This window comes from Equus przewalskii, chromosome 19 (assembly GCF_037783145.1).
Source record: "Equus przewalskii isolate Varuska chromosome 19, EquPr2, whole genome shotgun sequence".
In the NCBI taxonomy this organism is placed as follows: Eukaryota; Metazoa; Chordata; class Mammalia; order Perissodactyla; family Equidae; genus Equus; species Equus przewalskii.
The window spans coordinates 11,672,541-11,694,633 of NC_091849.1; the positions used below are offsets into that span (position 1 = coordinate 11,672,541).

Below are 22,093 nucleotides of genomic sequence, written 5' to 3' on the forward strand. Positions count from 1 at the left end.
AAATTCCTGCTCTGCCGTTTCATATTTGAACTTGGCCAACTTATTTTCCTTCTGTGATCTTCAGTTTTCTCATCAGTAAATGGGGATAACGTCTCACGTTGCATGTAGTGAGCGCTCCGCAAATACCCTGTCCCACTGGCTTCCTTCTCTCAGGTTCTGTGTACACGGAGAAGGGTGAAGTAGTTGTAGACTTTGGCATAAGTTTTGGTAGTAAGTTCAGATACCTTTATTTCAAAGTCAGAGGCAAATTCTCTTTCCATGCAGCACACACGAGCGCACTTTTACGATTTATTTCAGGTTTAAATTGTCCCATTGAACCGTGTGCTACTTTGGCAGCAGAATCTCCCCAGGGAATTTTTCAGAAACATATCTCAGTGGAAAGGATTCTGGTTAGAAAACAGAATGGATAAACTTGCTCAGCTAGCAAATTCCTTGCATTCTCTAAAGCAAAGATGTACAAGATGAGGAAGCCAAAACCTCCAACATCAATTAAATCCCCCTAAAGACAGTGGTGACTCGCCTGTCAGCTGTGCACATAGTCATCAAACACCTCAGATCCTGTTGCAAGTGAGCTGCGGGGCTTTGTTTATTGTTCTGCAGAGACAGTCTAAATTCACCCTCAGAGAAGTGTTGGTCTTCTCAGCTCCAGAGTTTCTAACCTTAAAAGCACAAGTCTCAGGGGCCAGCCCATGGCAGTGAGGTTAATGTTCTGCACGCTCTGCTATGGGGGCCCAGAATTCACGGGTTAGGATCCTGGGTGTGGACTTGCTCCACTCGTCAGTCATGCTGTGGCCGCATCCCACATACAAAGCAGAGGAAGATTGGCACAGATGTTAGCCCAGGGACAATCTTCCTCATGCACGTAAAAGCACCAGTCTCTTTACACAGCGTGGTTTGTAGCAGCCATGGAGACAGACATGCCCATCTGCTCAGGGTCTCAAAGATATCAGGACTGAACTGAAGAGACCAGAGAAAAGACCCAACAGATTTTCATAAAATGATGCCTCTCCTGTCAGTTTTGCTTGTTTTTTGTGGGAATTGGTGTCAGTGGGTGACTCCAAGATGATACAAGCAGACACTTGCATTATCTTTGATGTGGAAGATAGAAGAAGGTGCAGAGATGGGTGGGAGACTTTGTAGGGTTGAGGGAACAACAAGTTTGAGAGACTTAGGACTTTTGAAAGCCTTGTTCATGTTGACTGAGTGGGAAGGTGTCAGACCTGGGTCTTCTCCCTGGTTCTGACTCCTTGTACGTGAGAATTCATATTAGACAATCTCTATGCCAATTTCTTCTGCAATAAACATGGAAATAGATTAGCTCCTTTTGTTTTCTCTTAAATGCAGATTGGAACCTTCAATGGGACAACATCAGTATAGGTCTGTTATTCTTGGATTTTCCCAGACCCAGACCAGTTTGGCATCATGAACTTGACATTTGCCATATCCATTATTGTTCTAAGCTTTGGTCCATCTTTAGATTTTTTATTTGAAGCTTGTTTAACTTGTAGACTTTTTGAAAGGTGAATGAGAAGGGATGAAAATTTCAAATCCAAGTAATAATTTCTGGAGTTTTTTTTAAGTATCTGCAGGAAATATATAAAACTTATATTATTGATGGGGTAATCCTTGTAATAATGTTGGTATTCAACTTTTATTTTCACATCTATAATCTCATTTTATCCTCACAATTTGTTCTTATTTGAAAGAAAGGTAAAATGTATTTTATTTTTCTTAAAGCCATTTACCTGGTTAAACACAGGCCTTTTATGAGACCTGGGCAGCTGTTTGGACAAATGCTAATAATAAGAGCAGACCAGAAATGACCACAGCAACTTGGTTGCCTGGACTTGAGTAACCTTCAGAGGTCTGAAAAGGTCCCCTTGGAAACTGGTCACTTCCTAGGACTCGTGACTAGGTCCTTCTCCTGTCACAATGCTTCGGCTTAAGACTTTTTAAGAAAGGATGCAGAAAGCCCAAATGTGTTCACATGAGATCTTATTGGGCCTTAACCTGTTTTCTTCTATCAGGAATATCTTACTTGAAGTGGACATCTTCAGTCATAATTACATGCCAATGTCGATAGAATGCTCGGATCACTACAAGTGCCACCATGTTAAGATTTTCCAAGATTTAGCTTAATTTAGCAGATTATTTCTTTCATAAATAAAACATCATGATTTTCAGAGACTCTTGTTTCACCTCACTGGTTCAGTGCCTGCCACCAATTACCTGGACAGGAGAAGTTGCCAAGTCAAAGCAAAACATTTAAGTGTTCCTGGACATTTCGACCCCAAAATGGATGAAAGAAAAAAAGTGCGATGTTGGTATCCTAGAAATGGGAAGCGGTGTTTTAGGGATATCTGTAGACAAGGGCCTGCAGTATGTCAGCAGCAGGTTTGTTAGCTATGATGGAAAAAATGAGCAGCGTGCTGATTAACCTCAGAATCAGGATCAAGAACAACACATCCACCCAGGACATCAGGAATCTGTTTGTGGTATTTGAAACTGTATTGGGTAAACTATTAAAAGCTTGAACCAAAATTTAGATTACAACAGTGCCCATAATGACCAGCTCAGCATTATGTCAGCCCCTCCACAACGGAAGAGATAAAAGGCAGAGATAATAAATTGGCAGATAACCCGAAAAGAATTTTGCCTGACATTGAAATTTGTACTTCACAAATAGCGCTTTGTATTTTAAAGCATTTCTTTCTCAAATGTATATGAACTTTGTCTTCACTTACTGTCTCCGGAAGGGGGCAGAGGTGGTTGAGCATCAAAGGGTTTCTCTACATGAAGAATAGATAGAGAATTAAGATGGATCAAGTAGATAAGATTTTTTCAAAAGGAACAGTCCCAAAGTTAACAAAGTAAGCCCTTCAAATAGGTCCTGTCACTAAAGCAGGGCTTTTTCCATAAGCTAAAAGGACAATCAAGCCAAAAATAATTAAAAATTGTGTGTTTTTTTTCTTAAATATCCATTCCGTATCTTTAATATTGGAAAATATCAGATGTCAACTTGAGAAATGTATCAAATCATTTGGTAGGGGTCCAGGTTTGTGATGTACACCTCAAAGAATTCTGTGGTTATCTTGGTTGTTACTAATCCAGTCTGGACTCATTCTTTTGTCCAAAGCTACCAATAACTCTGGCTTTTAATACAGTGATAAGTTTGGTAAAATAAGACCCAATCTCTCTAAAATTTCCCAGTCTTACCACTTTTTAAGCCACCACAAAACATGGATCACACTAAATGTGAATAGCAGTTATTAAGTCTGGTCTAAAGAGCGCCAACTGGGAGAGGCTCTTGAGAAAAAGAATTTCCTGGACAAATGAGTTGGATAAAACTCACCTTCCATATTCCTGTCTTAGAGATTCACAATTCACACAAGTATAGTAAATTCACACAAGCAAACCTTTGAGAAGGTTTGAGTTAAGAACCCTGTTTGGCTTTGTTTCATTGCCATGAATTCTCTGAAAATTGTCTATAGCAATAAGAGAAATCTCTCTAGCTGATTCTGTGGTCTTCTGGAAAGCATTTCCAAGCATATTTTTTAAATTCTACCTGGTGTCCCTGTCCCAAATATCTCTGGTTCAATCACACTAAATCTGAAGCAGGCTTTTAACGTCTAAGTTTAAAATTTTTAATCCCCACTGCCCAGTGTTACTCCTCTCTGGCTTCCAAAGTATGCTGACCTTCGGATTCCACATCCTCTGCCCGGCCCCTGGCCTCTGGTACCTTCCTGGCCTTATGATGCCAGGTTTGGCAGATCTGTGCCAGGTGCTTCCTAACTTGCATGTCCTTCTGGGGCTTCCCAGGGTCAGGCTCCTTGGCTGGCATTTGCTATCCATGGCCCAGGCTCAATTGAGTCATATTCAATGGGACACTCATATAACCTTCAAGGTTGTATCCGGCAAGTGCCAAATAAGAGTTGCAGCTTAAATGTCACAGCATTTCAGTGAAGGGAGAGGGCCCTGGGACCTGGGAAGGTGGGGGCAGCTTCTCAGACGACCTGGCAATAGGACAGGCCTTGAAGGATGTTGCTATAGGCAGCAGTGGTGGCCTATATTGAAGAGGAAAAGGATATGAGAGTGAGTTACAGAAGGTGAGGCTGAGGTAGGACGTGGTGGAAGGGAGGACTAAAAGGTCAACAGACACAGATGTAAGAGCCCTAAACTGGGCATATGAACTCGAATGTTACCCTATAGGCAGAGGAAACCATTGGAACTTTTTGAGGAAGAAAAGTATACCTCCATCTGAAATTAGAGGGCAGGCGAGTGGTGGGGTGCTGCTGCCTGCTTTCACATCATTTAGTATCTGCTTCCTAGGTATTTGTGGGAAAGAACAAGAGCTTTTGAGTCAGAATCCTTATTCTAATCCCACCTTTGCCACTTGTTACTGCTGCTCGTCTTATGATCTTGAGAAAGTTGCTTAATCTCAGAACCTCAGTTTCCTCGTGTATGAAATGATTTCCAAAAGCTACCTCACCAGGTTGTTGTGTGTCTTAAGCAGTAAAACACTCGTAACTGTGCTGTTGGAATAAAACATGACTGCAGACATACTTAACAAAGCCGTGCACGTGGGGATCGTTCTGATCTGCGGTATAAACAGCTCCATTTTCCATCAACATCGATAGGCACACTGTCTGGTCATCCGCCTGCCCATCGCAGGGGCCCTGAGCCCACATAGCCCTAAATACCCACCACAGAGAGCATCACGCAGCTAATGTATTTTTCCTTCTTAACTTGAGTTGCTGTGTTATTTTGGTTGCTATTGAGCCCCTTGTCTCTTTGTTTTCTTCATTAGCGTTAGTGTCAGCTGTCAACAGACAGAAGCAGCCACCTGGGCTGGCTCTGGACGTATGACTTCTTGAAACCCAATCTGCCCAATTACCTCTGGCAGAGAAGATGGTCAGAGGGAGGTGAAACCACTTGACCCCAAAATGGAAGTTTTTGCCTGGATCTGGAAAACTAAAATTCCCTTTATACCTTCTCCCTTTCTTCTTTTTAAAGTTAGTTAATTGGGGGAGGGAATGCCTGATGGGAATGCTCTGTAATGTCTCTTATCTGGACACTATTTGGGGTCCGAGGTGTTGCAAATAAGTAAAAGTGAACTCTTATATGTGAGAGTTTATTTTAAACTATGATACTTAGCAGATAGTTATTACTAACCAAAAATCTATTTATGTCTTTGATTTATTGTTTCTATCCTTATCTCTATATGTTGAGATTTTATAAATTTAATTTATTTTTTTTAGGAAGATTAGCCCTGAGCTAACACCTGCTGCCAATCCTCCTCTTTTTGCTGAGGAAGATTGGCCCTGAGCCAACATCTGTGCCCATCTTCCTCTATCTTATATGTGAGACGCCTGCCACAGCATGGCCCAATAAACAGTGCATGTGTCCGCGCTGAACTTGGATCCGAACTGGCGAACCCTGGCCACCGGAGCAGAGTGCATGAACCTAACCACTGTGCCAGCGGGCCAGCCCCCAAGATTTTATAAATTTAATTTTAATCTCCTCCCCTCAACCCAGACTCTTTCTGGACTGAAGTGCTCATCTCACTTTCTCCTCATGTGGCAGCTCCTTCATCATGTATCCATTTGGTCTCTTGTCTCTGACCCTGCTCCTGCACATTCCACCTCCCCTCAGGCACAACCCCCCACCCATTGCAGCCTACTCCAGGTGAGGCTGTACCTGGACTTGGTTCCGGGGGAAAGAATTGAGTAGGTTTCCAGTCTTAAGGGAAAGAGCCAATGGAGAGGGAGAGAAAATGAGAATCATTGAGAAAGAGATTGTTGGGGCAAAGTGTCAAAGGAGAGGAGAAGCGAGGAGAGGAAATAGCCTGAAGAGCATCACACATGGTGGGAGAGGGAAAGCCTTGACCTGATCCGTCATCTCTTCCAATGACGGGGAAGAAAGGGAGTAAGATTGCGCTTGCCCGAGGGTAAGTAGTTGGTACTGATGCAATATCTACGTTACATTACATTGTATGATATTACCACACACACACACACACAAACACACACTCGCAGCGGAGAACAGCCCTTTCCCCTTCCCTTTAAGAAGGAAGAGCTTTGGAGCCAGGATGGCTCTGTGCCTGGTTTAGTGACTTGCCGTTGGCTCCTGGTCTGACTGTTGATTGTGCATTGCCTGGTCTTATGGGGACGGGTAATTTTCATAAAGAACACTTTTCATCCACATTTTAATTCTTGTATGCCTGGGAAGCCCAAATCCTGCTGAAATTTTAAAGGCTGTATTTTACCTCTGCAACTTCTCTATTGATAAATTGCATTTATATTGAAATACCAGATCTTTCAAATCAACCTGATCCCAGCAGGAGTCGCCATAATGTCTTCCTGGATTTACAGATAGGTAGTTAGAGGCCCTTTGCAAGGCATTAAGTAAACTAAAAATAACTGGGTCAATAAATAATTTATGGAGCAAATAATTTGTTCTTAGTATAAATTGGTGGGAAGGTTCTCATGAATTATCTCTGCAGTGAGTAAAAGACTTTCTTTGTTTTATTAAAAACATTAAATAGCTTAAAGCTGCACCAAGACTTTTGGGATAAATTATGGGTCATATTTTGTCAACTGTAGATTAGATAATAGTATCACATCAGCGATAAATTTCCTGAATTTGATAACTATACTGTGGTTATCAGAGGGTATCTGTTCTCAGGCAAACACTGATGTATTCAGGGGTAAAAGGGAATTAATGCATGTGACCTACTCTCCAATAATAGGGCGAAAATATATATATACGAAGAGAGAAGGAGAGAGAGAGAAAGGATGATAAAGCATATGTGGACCAGTGTTAAAATTTGATTTTGGGGGCAAGGAATATATGAGAGTTCTTTGTAATATTCTAGCAACTTTTCTTTAACTTTGAAATTATTTCAATGAAACACTAAAAAATATGCGTATATATATTTATGATACACGTATATACTATGGCCATTTATTATGTATGTGTATATATAGTACATATAATGCAGGTATATAATATATGTATTATATGTGTATAATATATACAAATATATGCGCATATATACATATATATAATATAACGTGTTTTGACTTTAACCTTTAGATTGAGACAGCTTCAGCTGATATTGTCATTAAAAAGCAGAATGAGTCAGGCGATTCTAATGTAGGGTGGATTTGCAATTTGCAGTCTGTATGGGGGTGGGGGGGGCTGCCTCCCTACCAGGCATGCCGATCAATGCAGGAGCCTTGAGAGCCATCCCTGAGTTTCCCATGGTGAACTGCAGCTTGGTTTCTGTTGCTCACTGCACCATCTGATCACCATGGAGAGAGCACAAGCCAGGGCTCCTCCAGGCGCTACAAAGTGCAAGCTACATAGCTTATTCGCAAAGTGCCAAAGACAACCGCCAGGTTATCTCCACACAAAAAATCCTGTGTAAATCAGTCTTCAGATCCTTGGGATTCAAATGATGACCTGATGTAAAAGTCCTCCACAAGTTAAGAGATCCTGCTGAGTCGGAGCTCTGCTCTGTGGGGGCTGGAGAATAAGCCCTGGAGATTCTTGTCAGGATCCTGTTCCTCCAAAGCATTGGGACCTTCAGCAAATACCGTTACCTCTATCTCAGTCTTGGTGGCCTTTTTTCTTGTAAACCCTTGACTTGTCAGGGATAGATTAGATCATCTTCACCCGGTTCTGACAACTCTGAGGAGAGTATTGTGCTAACAGGAAACTCCTTATGGGAGGAGAGGATCCGGAGGGAAGTAGGTTAAAAACAAACAGAGCTCATCTTTGACTTTTACCCTCCGGGGGCACCTCCACATTCCACCATTCCCTCCTGGTCTCTCAAGTTTGTAATCTTAAAAGAAATTTCAATGGGGACTGCTTTGGGGTTGCAAGATATTCTTAAAACATCAGAAACCTTGAAACAAAAAAGGCAGGCTGCTTTTCATATTTGAATTGAAATTTTTTACATGGCAAAAAACAAAAAAAGCCCTCTGACTAGGTGATAGTAACAGGTTGAAAGTTTAATTAGATATGAGAAGAATTTGACATCTTGACGGCAAGGGTTAGCTGCAGGCACAATTGTGACACAGGTGAGATGGTCTTTAGGGCCACTTACCTCCCCTCAGTGACCTTCCCTCCTGGGGCCCATGGCCTCAGGCTGCCTGGCCAGAGCACCCCCATCCAGGTCCATCCCCCTAGGCCCCCATTGATGCCCTGGCACACAGCCTGCTCTCCAGCCACGTTTGGTGAAAGAATGTGTTCATGAAAAAATTATTCCTGACACCAGTTAAAGAATAGTAAGGCTGACTTTATTCAAGGGGGAACTATCACGGTGTATATAGGGACTACTGCAATTGGGTTTTGCAGTAGGGGAGAGAGACTGGGCTCAGCTCGAAAACAACAAGGAAAAGCTGGAATTTATAGCCAAGGAGTAGGATAGGGGTCAGTGGATGGAAAACTACTAAGAGGAAACAGCAGGGGTGAGGGGGATTATGCCTAAACCAGCCTAACAGGATTCTTGCTGAAGGCAGGTCAGGGTGATCAGGCACCACCCAGGGGAGGAGCCGGGGGAGTGGTGGAGGGTCAGATATTGAGGGTGATCAGATATGGAGGATAGGAGATTCTGGCTAAGCTGACTTAGCCAGATCGTGCTAAAGTTGGACAGTGCAGAGAAGAACACGGAACGCCAAAATTCAAGGCCTGGTTGAGGAGAGAGTTCAGAGGAGCCTGACTAGAGTTTGGTCAAAGAGAGAATATTTGTCAAGTGGCCAGTAATTGTTTACAGAGGGAATAACGTGAATAGGGTTATGTGACAAGCCTGAGTTACTTCTTACAATTAGATCCTTTCATTCTATAAACTCTTTGATACTGGCAAAGACTCTCTACTTGACCAAACTAGAGTCAGGCTCCTCTGAGCCCTCTTTTTGATTAGGCCTCGAAATTTGCCCCCTTCCTATCTTTGGGGCCTGCCCAGCCCACTCTTATCAAAGAATCCTGCCAGGTCAGTTTAACAAGAATCCTCCTATTCTTGATGTCTCCCCTTAGTAATACTCCATCCACTGAGCCCCCTCACCCTGCTTCTTGGCTGTAAATGCCCACCTGTCCTTGTTGGATTCAGAGTTGAGCCCAGTCTCTCTTCCCTGTTGCCATAGTCTTGAACAAAGTCTTCCTTAACACCTTAACAAGGGTCAGAATAATGTTTTCCTTAACAGTACCCATTAGGTCCCAGGCTTTAGTTGTACAGAAATAAGACTGGTCCTGGCCTGGAAGTGCTTAAGGATCTAACAGGGAGAGGGAGTGTGCTCTGGAAAGACACACATGCAAACAAATACATGACAAGCTAAGTACCATAGCAGTGGCAGGAGTCAGTTGCAATGAGAATCTAGAAGACAGAACAAACAACCTGAGCAGGTAAACTTTGAGCCGTATGTTAAGGAATGAGTAGAATTTCACTGGATAGACAAATAGAAGAAAGAGCATTCCAGGAAGAGAACTTTGAACAGGGGTCTTCCAGGTTTTGGGCCAAACACATGATTCTGCTAGTAGGAATTCCAGGTACCCCTCGACTCACTTTACATGACACACAGATGCTGTGCCTACCCACAGCAAGCAGGGGGGCCAAGGCACCTGGAGGCCCTACCCCAAGGAAAACTCTCATTTCAGTAACTTGCAGGCAACTGTGCCTTTGCCTTTCCTATTGTAAAGGGATTTACTAAAAAGAAACTTTGGTCTTTTGGCTTTAAATGTTAAAGAAATGTTTCTTTTTTAAAAAGTAAAATCTTTCTTGGGGTTCTTTTGAAAGTTGCTGATAAGACCCAAGGTGGGGAAGCAGGGGAGGAAGAGAGAGAAGAGAGCCGTGGCACCGGCGCCTGGAAAACAGCTCCCTGTGGGTGGAAATGTTTCAGCCGTTTCTCCCAGGCAAGACTTGAAGTGAAGAAATCATGCAGAAAAGTGCATGGAAAATCCAAGCAAAATATTTTTAGCTGGTTGACCTTTTAGTAAGAGTAGTATCTCCTTTAAAAGGAAAAATTATCAGAAGAATGTTATGTTACTAATGCTTGGAAGGGAGGCAGGAGGAAGGATATGCCAGAAGTCAAAAGATCCAAACTTGTGGTATGCATTTCGGGGCCTGGGTGCCAGCAGCTCACCTCTCTGAACTGGATGGTACCGGACTTCACTCTTGCATCCGGTGTAACTACATCCCTTGCCTGTTGGAATGTGTCTGCAGAACCATTTCTCCATTCTCAAAGTGTTCCCATGCAGCCCTGTTCCTCCCTTCCTCCCCAACTTCCCTTTCATTTTCCTTTTTTTGAGGAAGATTAGCCCTGAGCTGACATCTGCCGCCAATCCTCCTCTTTTTGTTGAGGAAGGCTGGCGCTGAGCTAACATCCGTGCCCATCTTCCTCTACTTTATATGTGGGACACCTACCACAGCATGGCGTGCCAAGCGGTGCTGTGTCCGCACCTGGGATCCGAACTGGGGAACCCCGGGCCTCCAAAGCTGAACGTGTGAACTTAACCGCTGCGCCACCGGGCCAGCCGCTCATTTTCCTTACTGCATACAGGAAAAAGCAGCACCTGGGAGGTGGAGAAGCTTCTGGTGAAGGGCACAGACTCCAGAATCGTGTTGGCCTGAATCTAAGCTCGACTCTGCTGCTCGCTACATGAGTGGTTGGGAAGATTAAATGAGAGAACACATATAACATGCTCAATAACCTGAATTCTCTGGAGAGAGAGGAGCTCAGTAGAAACCTGCTGCTTGCCTGCCTGAGGGGAGACCAGCGCAGGATAAGCCACTGGTGAGGACGCCCAATCCAGACTGCATTGGATTTTCATCCTTTCTGGCTTCACGCCAGCACTTGCTGACTTTATTCTATTGTGCCTGGGTGGATGGCTTTGACAGAATAAACTCTGAGCTAATCCTAGTCTGTGTTCTGCAAAATTCTCCCATAATAGGTTCTTTCTCAAAATACTCCACTGCCCTCTAAATCAAGTTAACTCCAAGTAAAATTATGGAGCCTACAGAATTTTGTTTTGGTATTTTGTTTTTGTCTTATGTTCCTCTTTCTGTAGGCCTCCCATCTCCATTTCTCCCTCCACCTCTAAAATCTCAAGTACCGAGGGGTCTTGTTGTCTGGAAGTCCTTCCCGAAGCAGCCTGTCCAGTTCCCCCTCTTCCTTGTTTTCCCAAATGGCCTGTCCCGGTGACCTTCTACCACTCTCATTTCCTGGGATGGCTGATATCAGCTAATTTTTAGGAAGAAGCATAGGGCTAAGCCAATCCACAGGTGACCACGGTGAATGGCCTCCCTCTTTGCCGTGCTCCTCTTCTCATGCTGATTTCAAGGGCACGTCTCCATAGTGAAATAGCAGCATTCCAAAGGAATAATGAATTTCCAGCGCACCCCCAATTGTACCCATCATGTGGGGAATCCCCCGCTCTCCCTTGCGGGTAGGCTGGCTCCAGCCATGACGGGGCTCGTGACTCCCAAGAGACTCACAGCTGAATAAGGGAATGAGGCTGCAGGGTTGAAAGCTAGACAGGTCACAAAGCAGAGACAGGAGAGTCGGCAGGCCACCCTGCAGGCAGCAATCTAGCTGTGTGGGCTACTCAATTAGCTCGACTTCGCCACTTGGAATGGATACTAAGTCTTTTCCTTTCTAAGGAAGTCTTGTTGAACTCACTCTCCCCTGGACGCTCAAGGTTGGGCTGTTAGAAGGAGTGAGCCTCCAGGGCCCGCATGCTGTTATTTTAAGGGCTCGATGGGGTTCAGACTTCCTGTGTATATTGATATTCATTCCTTTTTTTCCCCCTATTTATCCAGAGAAGGATTTCCAAAGCTTTTCACTCCTGCCAAGACCCAGTCCCACCTTTACTGCCCCTGCTACCTGACCCCCTCACTCAGCAAATGACCCACTCTCATCTAAGTGGACCTCTCAACTCCTTTCACCTGCCCACTATCTTTACCTGGCCTTTCTTCCTTCCTCCCTCCTCTTTTAAGGAACCGTGTATTCCTCTTCCTCTTGAAGGCTAATGCCCTTTGTCTCTGACTTTGACTTTGAGTCCTCCTGCGTACTCCATTGACCTTGTTCCATCCCCTGTGTCTTCTGCTTCTTGTCTTGAGACTTTCTCTCCATAGGTTATTGAGTAGTCTCACATCTCTTCAGTATCCTTGAGTCAAAAACAATATGGATGCCCCATTCTTCCCTTGAGCTGCCGTCACATCTTCCTCTTCCCTCCCAGTGCCACACTTCCTAGAAGTGGAGTCTGCACTTACAGCTCACACTTGTCCAGAGGTGTCATCCTCATTCTCTCACTCCGACTTCTACCGTCACAGGCTTCCTAGACGCGAAGTCTAAAACATTCTCCATCACTATCCTCATCCTCCCTGCTCCACTGTAAGATCCTCTTCTCGAAACTTCCTGTTTCCCCACGTCAGTGGCACTTCTGTCTATAGATTTGTCTCCACCATTGAAATCATTCTTTTTTCTTTACTATGTCCTCTTCTTCCTTCTTCTCCCCTCCCCCTCTCCCTACTTTCCAAATGTACAGTTTCTGTCCTGGCCTATATTCTGTTTTCCCTATGTCTGCTCTTTTGTCTTTTCTTTTTCTTCTGACTTTGTCTGTGAGTGACATATGAATTTTAGGTCTTATCTCTTTTCTGAACTTCAGATATTCCTTCTCTCCCTCCCTCCCTTCCTATTTCTTCCTTCTTCCCCACCTTCCTTCCTCTCATCTATTCATCGGGTATTTTTTGAGCATCTTCTGTGGGCCAGCTACTGTATGATAAAAAGAAAATAGCAATTACAACAAATTGTGGTAAGTGCTGTGATGTGAGAGGCACAGGTATCATGGGAGCACCTAGCAGGGAGATCTAAATCAGAATGGGGATGGGAAGATGAGGAAAGGCTTTCCCTATGGCAGTGGCATTTGGGAGGTCATTGGAGGAGAAGGAGGAGGAGGAGTTGGAGAACTGAAGGAAGGGGAGTGTGTTCTGGGCAGATCTGAAGGACTGAGGCAATGGGGCCGGGGGCATTTCCGCCACCTCCTCAGCTCTCATTGATTCTTGTAACCAGATCTCCACCTTACTAGGTGTCCCCTAGTGACAGACACTTCAAAGTGGACAGGCTTCAAACTAAACTTATTATCTCTTCCCACTCCTTCCATGCTGCCATTTCAGGAAAAGTCGTATCGGCACCTTTTCCTCAAGTTTCCATAATGTCATATCTGACCCCTCTTGTTTGCTCACCCCTCACATCGGTTCCACCTTTGCAACATCTGTCCCATCCTTTTCCTTCTGCCAGCCCCGTTAAGAAGTCCCTGTTCTTCTCGCCCTTCTTTCTTAGCTGAGACCTCCAGTCTCTTCTTCATTCAACGAACCCACATACTTCTGCTTATAGATATTTTCCTGAAACTCATTTTGAATCATATCACTCTCTTCCTCAAAAACTGTCAAAGCACTATAAAATAATATATCCAACTCTGATGTCATGCACTTCTACCATTTGACTCAACCAAATATTTAACTTTTTCTCTCACGATTCATTTCCAATGTGTAGTGCAGGCAATGCCACGCGGCTGCTGCAATGGGATCAGGCATGCAAGCTGCTTTTCCACCTCCAGGATTTGCACCAACAGTCCCCACTCCTGGGATACTCTTCTCTTCCGTGGTCTTTTTAAAAAAACATTGTATCAAAATGCATATAACATAAAACTTACTATCTCAACTATTTTAAAATGTACAGTTCAGTGGCATTAAGCACATTCACATTGTTGTGCAACCATCGGAATCATCCATAAGCAAGTTCTTTTCATCTTCCACAACTGGAACCGCATACCCATTAAGCACTAACTCCCCATTCCTCCCTCCCCAGCCCCTGGAAACCACCATTCTACTTCCGTCTCTATAAATCTGTCTATTCTAGGTACTTCATTTAAGTGGAATCTCTCAGTATTTGTCCTTTTGCAACTGGCTTATATGACTTAGCATAATATCCTCAAGGTTCACTCAAGTTGTAGCATGTGTCAGAATTTCCTTCCTTTTTAAGTCTGAATAATATTCCATTGTATGTGTAGACCACATTTTGTTTATCCATTCATCTGTTGATGGACACTTGGGTTCTTTCCACCTTTCGGCTATTGTGAGTAATGCTGCTTTAAACATGGGTGTATAAATATCTATTCCAGTCCCTGTTTTCAATTCTTTTGGGTGTATATCCAGTAGTGGAATTGCTAGATCATATGGTAATTCTATTTTTAATTCTTTGAGGAACCGCCATATTGTTTTCCACAGTAACTATACCATTTTACATTCCCAAAAACAGTGCACAAGGGTTTCAATTTTTCCACATCCTTGCCAACACTTGTTATTTTATTTCTTTTTCTTTTTTAATAGTAGCCATCCTAATGAGTGTGAGGTAGTTCCCCAGTTTCCTTTTGAAAACTTTATATTCTTTTAAAATTAGTAGATACTTTTTGTATCGTTTTTACTTAATGATAAAAACAAGACATACCCATTAGATCAAATTCAGAGGTTCCCTTTAAAAAAAGAGAGAGAAAACAACCAGGCACTCGTGTGGTTGTATCATTACCGTGGCCCCCCCGCCCCCAAACCTTTCCCTGCCCCCTGACTTTGACATCTTTCTCTCATCCCCACCAGCTGCACGCCTGGAAGTGGGGATGATGGTAGTGGACCTGCGCCAGCCTGCTTGTTTCCAGTATGTCCATTCCCATTGGTTATTGCCTGTGCCTTGCTTGTTATTTATCTCTAGAATATCAATCCTGCCTGGGAGTCCTTTCTCCAGAACACCTCAAACTCACAATTGTATAAGAGAGCAGAGTTCTGGGGCAGCAGCCAGGAGCCAGGGGAAACAGCTACCCTGAAGGAGTTTTCATTTGACTCACTCAGTAAAAGCCCCTTCAAGACCCTGCCATCAAGGCCCAGGTGAAAGAAGCCTTGATCCCCATCCTTTTCCGACTGCCCCCTCAAATGGAAGTCACTTCTTCCTTCTTTGTGCTCCCACTTTGTGCCCTTTATTTGGGTCTGTAATTACACATTATTATTAATAAACACTGCCCTTTACCATATGTGTTTGTGTATATCTCTCTTCATCACTGGAACTGTTGGTTTTTCACTCCCTTTGGTGATGGTCACACTCTGTTGTATGTACAGGCATAAGATATATGTTTCCAAGTTCAACTGCCTCAGGGCTGTTGCTACAGGAGGCATTGACTCATTTAAACACACGTGCAGTGTTGCACTACTCCGGGGTGCCCTGTCTAAGCTCCAGCAGCAACAGCTAGACAGCTAATGATGTCTTTTCCAGTGTCTTTCGGGAAGAGGCTGACTGGGCCCCTGAATCTGGACTGTCTAAGAGACATACAGATAAGGGACACTCCAGGATTTTACCCTGAGAGCTTGGCCAGAGTACATATCAGCTAATCAAGATTGCAGAGCGTGAAGTGACAGAGAAAAGTAACAGAATAATCAAGAATTTGCCACCTTAAATGGAGGCAGTACCCAGACAAATAACCTGTAAGCTATTGTGGTAGAAGGGAATGCGTAGGACACTCCATCTGGGATTGGGCAGACTATGTAAATTTGGGCAGGCTGTCTGTACAAGATAGTTGATGGCTCAGCTTTGGGATGTCACCCGGGTAATAGGGGACTGGCTACATGGTTGAGATGGGTACTCTCTCACAGGGTAGCCACGAGAGAGGAAACTTTTATTTGCACTAAGAAATTTAACCTCTGGGAAAAGCAACAACACCAGGATGACTGAAGTTAGCTGGGAAATGGAAAACAGAGTGAGAAGGGAGAGGATGGGCGGCTCAGGATCTGTGCTTTGGGACTTCGTTTGACCATCGTTGTGGTTAGAGAACAGTTCAAAGCAAGAGAGCTCCAGCCTCTTACACTATTACACCCCTTAGACCTTGCCTTGCCTTTTCAAATTTCATCACGTCTATTTAAAAGGCTCTGTGGAAGAATAGCATAAAACTCCAATCTGCCTCTGAACCTAAAGCAGTCAATTTTTATCAGCTTCCAGAAGCTTCCTTTTTGAATAATCTGTTAATCACCTTTATTTTAGGAACTTGGAATGGGTAACACCACAACGGACTCATCAGAAACCACAAATGGGACTTCTGGATCAGTGGGGAAGATACACACAACCCCCTCTCCCCTCCAAGGAACTCTGGAGCAGAACCTTCAGGGGTCTCATTTGGAACTTTCCAGTCAAGAATCAACTCCTATTCTTGGCCTGGCTGCCCTGAGGGCGGGGTACAGGAGCCCTGGGAAAGGAAAAAAGTCAGATTGCAACACCACTTGTTTTGTTTCTCCTAATACCCTCCTTTTTCCCGACTCAAGTCTGGGCACTCATGGGCACCATTTGTTCTCATACAAAGGAAAAAACAGATCTGTTGTGAGCTCCCTGTGTGCCTGACTGGCTTACCTGATGTTGGGATGGTTTGTTTTCTGGGATGCCTGGAGCTGTACATGTTCCTTTCTGGGGTGAATGCTCTGTGTAGACATAAACAGCCAACTAGGCTGCAGGCAATCAACCTGTAGCTGACTTCTGTTTCTTTGGAGTTGCATTCCTGCAGAGATAAATATACAGAAAGACAGACAGATTATAGAGGAGGAGGACGCCGTGTCAGCATGAGGGCTCCAAAAAGAACAAAAGGGTTATCATGTGCAGAGGCTGAAAATAGAATACAGAGCTATCAGGATGGGGGAACAGTTGAGTCCTCTAGGCTCACAATCTGTAAAGAAATCCTGAAGCTCCCAGGAAATCAAGCCCTGGGTAGAGTTGGGTGCAGGCGAAACCTGAAAATTCACATTGAGTAAGGCCATTGGACAGGGAGGAGAGGGGCCACTGCCTTTACGTTTTTGCTCTGAGCAAGGCACCCTGGCCTTGGGCAAACGGCTGATTTAGAAGCTGCCCCAGTTTAATGCAGTGCAGCTGGGGCAGCTGGGAGAGTGGGGTAGAGCTTTGAAATGAGCCACACTAACTATACAAACAGAAAGATGGCAGTGGAGCTGCTGTGGAGTGTATGTTTCTAAAACAAGATATGGTACATTAGTTTTGCATTTGAGACTCTTTTTAAAAAGCAGATGCTCTCCGCTACCCCCTTCAGTTTTTTGGCAAGCTTACTCAGTGAACCAAGGCAAGGCTGTCACTATCCCTTATCTTGGGCAAAATCTCTATTCCTTTGTAGATCAAGCAGCCAATGAAAAGCATGCTGAAGAAAGGTCGTTTCTCGTTTTAGACTCCATTTCAATGAGTAGTTAACATTCGAGTCAACCAACTCCATAGCCATGTTCAGCTTCCTCCCCTTCGCTGGTGCTTCCATTTACCCTCCTTTAATTAGAGTACATCTTGTTTACAGGCCACAAGCTGGTTTAAGATCCAGTTGGCTACTTGCCCTCTCATAACAGAAACAGCCTCCTGAACTGTGCCATGAGCAGTCAGCTGTGAGTGCAGCAAGTTGGATGAAAAAAAAATTGAGGAAAAGAAGCTGCCCTTTAAGAAACCTCAACCTTCTGATTAAAGTAATAATTAAGCTATCATGCCTATTATGAGCGTCTTTGGGCTTGCCTGCTAACTTTCCAAGCAAAAGCCCTCAGCCAGAGATTCCAGCCCAGTACCTCATCATCAGTGTGCCAGGGGTGAATGCCAGGATCGGTGCTCGCCCTGGGCAAAAAGATTGAAATTTTAAACACCTGGCATCTCCCTGCCTCCACCTAATGTTCATTTTCAAGGTGGAAAGTGTCCCCCACCCAACAGGAAGTGGGGCTGCCTCATTCTAAATTGGCCTTCGAAAGTCAGACAACCCTCCTTCTCAAATTCAACTCCAAATTTAATTCCAAGCTATCTTTGCCTATAAATAGATTTGTGTTGACTTTTGTTGCTGTTGGTGGGGATGGTGATTTATGATTCAATTAACAGTGGTCCTCATTCTTAACAAGATTACTGTCTTAAAGATGGGAAATATATAGCATGTTCCACCCCACCCAACAATGTCAAAAGGAGCCTTCTTTTGTGTCTTTGTGACACCAAACAATCCATATCCATAACCTCAATGGAGGTACATCTTATCTAGAAAAACCAAAGATAGTTTTAGGATCTCACTGGTCTAATTAAAACAGACAACCTACAAAATGGACAGAAGATAGCAGAGTGTGCATCTGCTTAGGGGCTGGGCAGGTGAACAAGCAGGATAGGGATTTAGTAAACTGGATGGAATTTAAGATCTCAGCCCAAAAGCCATCCCGTCTTTCTCCTCATGGACTCGATCTCACAACCTGCCTCCAGTTCTTGAGTCCTGTGACTCCCCCAAGGCCTCCATCCCTCCATCACAGTCTACGGAGGGAGTTTTACAAAATACGTTGTGTTGATTTTAGGAATAATCTGAGCATTGCCAGAAAAAGCCTTGCTGAAGAGCTCTGCAGAATTAAAGTGTCTGGTAGAAAACAGAGCAAGTGAGCAGCGCAGTGCCAGCCCTCCCTGCAGCTCTTTCCCCAGGCTGTCCGGCTTGGTTTCTGACCTCAGCCGCACCCTCCTCCATCTCTCCTTGATCTAAGTCTGAAGTCCCTTTCTCACCAGCTGTGTTGCCAGCATTGTCAGGAGGTTTGACACGGTGTGAATTACTGTCCCCGGGAAATGGACTGAGAAATTCGCAGAATCTCAGAAAAAGAGAACATAGGAAGATCATAAAGAGTCTTTCTATGTAGCCTGAGTCCTATAAGCAGGCAATACGGAAACTAGTCCCTCCAGATAACTGGCTTTAGAGATCCCTGAGAGTAGAGACCCCACAGGCTTCCTCATGGGCTCAATTCTGTTGTGTTCCAGGTGATCTGAGTTCATCCGTTTGTCCTATTAAAATCTATCCTGTTTTTCCTACACTCCCAACACCTCCTTTGTTAAATCTTAATTATGTGCTTGTAAGTTAGAGCCATCTATCCTCCAGAAAGTACCCGCACCCCAATGCCAGCACAGCCTTCCATTTAGATCCACACTCACCAGCAGTGTTCATCGGTGCTGTATATGTATCTGATGCTTTTGAATTTTGAAATCAAGGCAGATGCCTTCATTCATTCATAAATTAATTTTGAGCATCTAGTATGTGCCAGTCACTGTTCTGTGTTCTTGAGATGCATGAGGAAGCAACAACAAAAATTGTTGCCTTGGAAGCTCACATTATAAGGGAGGAAAGGGAGTGTAGGAGACAGATGGTAAACAATAATAAATAAACTGTGCAGCACATTAGAAGTTGTAAGTGCTATAGAAAAAACAGAGCAGGGAAAGGGGTTCCGGCGTGCAGGCGGAGTTGGAAAGGGAAGATCGTAATAAAATTTTGAAGCACAACTTTACCTAACGAGCGAGAAAAATGACAAACGAGAATTTCGATTCCTTCTTATGAAAAATTGGTCTCGCCAATAAACAAGTATTGGGAAGGTGATACACATATCCCTATCTGCAGAATTAAATTTTATATTCTCCAGATGTTTATATTTAGAATATTCAGAACATTATTTATAATTACATATACATTATCTATGTATACGTATGTATACATATACATAATAATATATATTATAATTTAATAAAAAACATGTACCCTCAAGGGGCTTTGATATTTCTTTCAAGTCAGGTAGACACATAGGAAATTTCTAGTTCCTCAGATAGTCTTTTTGTTTATTCAGGAAGAACCTTCTAACCTGACCAGTTTACATCTCTTGGTAGCATGACCCCAGAGGCATCTCTCGCCTCCTGACCCTGTCCCGCTGATCAGGATTAAAACTACTCATGCTGGCCTTCAGCCCAGCGTGGCTCCCGGGAGCAGAAGGGATTCCGGACAATGGGCTGGCACAGCCAGAGGAGACTCACGTCCCCTCCAGAGGGGACGGCCCCGGGGGGCACGGCTAGTGCGGGCGCAAGTCCTCACACACTTTATTCCTGCTCTGAAACCCAAGTCAGAACTACAGTTTCTGGTTTCTTTGAAAGTACGTGGTGCACAAATAAGCAAAGGGGGAATAAGGAATGTCCAGCCATTGTTTGAGGACTTTCTGGAATTTGGAGCATTGTGATTTTTGTTGTTTAAAAAAGGCTTTGGTTGCCCGTTTATCACACAGCGCAGGCTCATGAATAACTTCCTGGGGGCCGGGCCGGCATTCTTGGTCCCGTTGGCGTCTCTTGCCCAGCAAGGCTCACTCAGGGCGTCTTCCCAACATCCTGTCTGAGAACGACCTTCTTTTCTGCGCTTACTAAGCCCGGAGTCCTTATTGAAATGACCTCTTGCACAGGAAGGCCCGCTGTGGCGCCTGGCAAGAGAAAACAGCCCTGGTTTCTAGGAAGTTAGACACACACACGCTGGAAGTCTTTTTCAGAAAAGGCAAAATGTTTGTGTTCCTCCACAGGCCTGCTACGGAAAACCAGCAGACAGTCCGGCAACCGACAAGAGGTGAAGGCAGGTGCAGGGAGCCAGCTGGAAACCAGAGAACACAACAAGCTGCATGTCCAGGGGCACAGCAGTGTCAGGGACAACGCCAAGCGGATGTGGGCCCGAGGCGAAGCCAAGGGCATGCGTGTGTCTGTGTGTGTGTGTGTTCGTGGGTGCACTCGGGCTTAAAAACTGTTCAGTGGACAGCCTGCAAACCCTAGGCATTTCAGAGAAAAATAACAGTGAAATTTATCTTAACATCTAGAAAGGATTTTGCTTTTGCCAAATATGTTCTAAAGCTGTCAGATTTTTTTCACTTTTCTAAGTAGCACCAGAGAGCAGAGGAACCCCAAAGAAAGGGGCTGGTGTGTTCTTCAAATTCATTCTAGGTCTTAAAAAACACCTGCCTGAACATGAGAAAGAACTTTAAGGAGCCCTGTTCAATTTTAGAAATAAGACCTTTGTAAATATCATATGTAAGACCCTCATTTTATAAGGACTCTGATGACCACAAGTTCAGTGCCTTGTCCCTGGTCATCCCGTCGAGTGAAGCATGGTTATGATACAGAATCGTGATTCCCACCTCGGGGTGTTCAGCGTGCCGCGTTCCCCTCTCTTGGGCCTGGTGATGAGGGCCATTGTCGTGGGCAGGTGGTCTGTGCAGTTACAGGCCCCCCTCTCAGAAGGCACCCACACCTGGTTTAACAGTTGGCTGTCACCATGTTAAAATCCTTAATGATGCTATCCTTGAACTTGTGTTTTGTGAGGGAAGTCCAACGGGACAGTGGAGCACACATGTGAGCTGAGTATTTACATGCAATACGGGTGTCCATTGGTCCTTGCTGCCCATTCATATGTAGCATTTGTGATGCCCCAGGAGCACAGAGTTCCACAGGACCCATGAAGTGTGGGAGTCCAGGGAAGAGTCAAGGCAAACACAAGGTAAGCATGTCTGTGACTGAGCAAGTGGGGGCGGGAAAGAGGAAGGAAACTGCCCGTCCCAAGAGGACACACTTTCCATTTGAACCAGATCTTGCTTCCAATGCAGAAAGAAGGCAGTGGTTTTCTAGGAAACACAGGTGACCAAGGAACCCTATCACGGCCTTTCTCATTCTTGTTACTTCCCTGTATTAGCCAAATACTTATGCTGAAAATGGAAACACAGAAAGAAACAGAAAGACATGGCAAATGATAGTTCTTTTTCTTTTCAGTCCTTCTTCACTCTTCAGTAAGCCAAAGGTAGGGACTGTTGGTGAAATGTGTTTATATCAAGAAGTGAAATAAAAACGGTCGAGTTAGTGTTGTGCAGCACTCCTACTGTTTTGGTAAGAACAAAATATGTACACATGCGTGGGCTGCAAAATATGAACTATGGCATTTTGGTGATTCTGCGTATGAGTTACATGCTCTCATATTTGCATTTAAAACTGGCGTTGCACAGGGGCCGGCCCAGTGGTGTGGTGGTTAAGTTCCCATGCTCCACTTTGGCAGCCTGGGCTTCACAGCTTCGAATCCTGGGTGCGGACCTACGCACGGCTCATGAGCCATGCTGCAATGGCGTCTCATGCAGAAGAACAAGAAGGACTTACAACTAGGATATACAACAATATACTGGGGCTTTGGGAAGGAAAAAAATAAAACTGGCATTGTACAATGT

General features: G+C 44.3%; 1 protein-coding gene across 1 annotated transcript in view; it reads left to right on the plus strand.

The window, feature by feature from the left end:
• Positions 1–20,770, plus strand: part of TMEM170B (transmembrane protein 170B) — a 69,057-nt gene extending 48,287 nt beyond the window's left edge. The window contains exon 3 of the mRNA XM_008530702.2: positions 20,414–20,770. Within this exon, the coding sequence (XP_008528924.2) occupies positions 20,414–20,625 (212 nt within the window). The 3' untranslated portion in view covers positions 20,626–20,770. The remainder of the gene's footprint in view (positions 1–20,413) is intronic.
• The last annotated feature ends 1,323 nt before the right edge of the window (positions 20,771–22,093 follow it).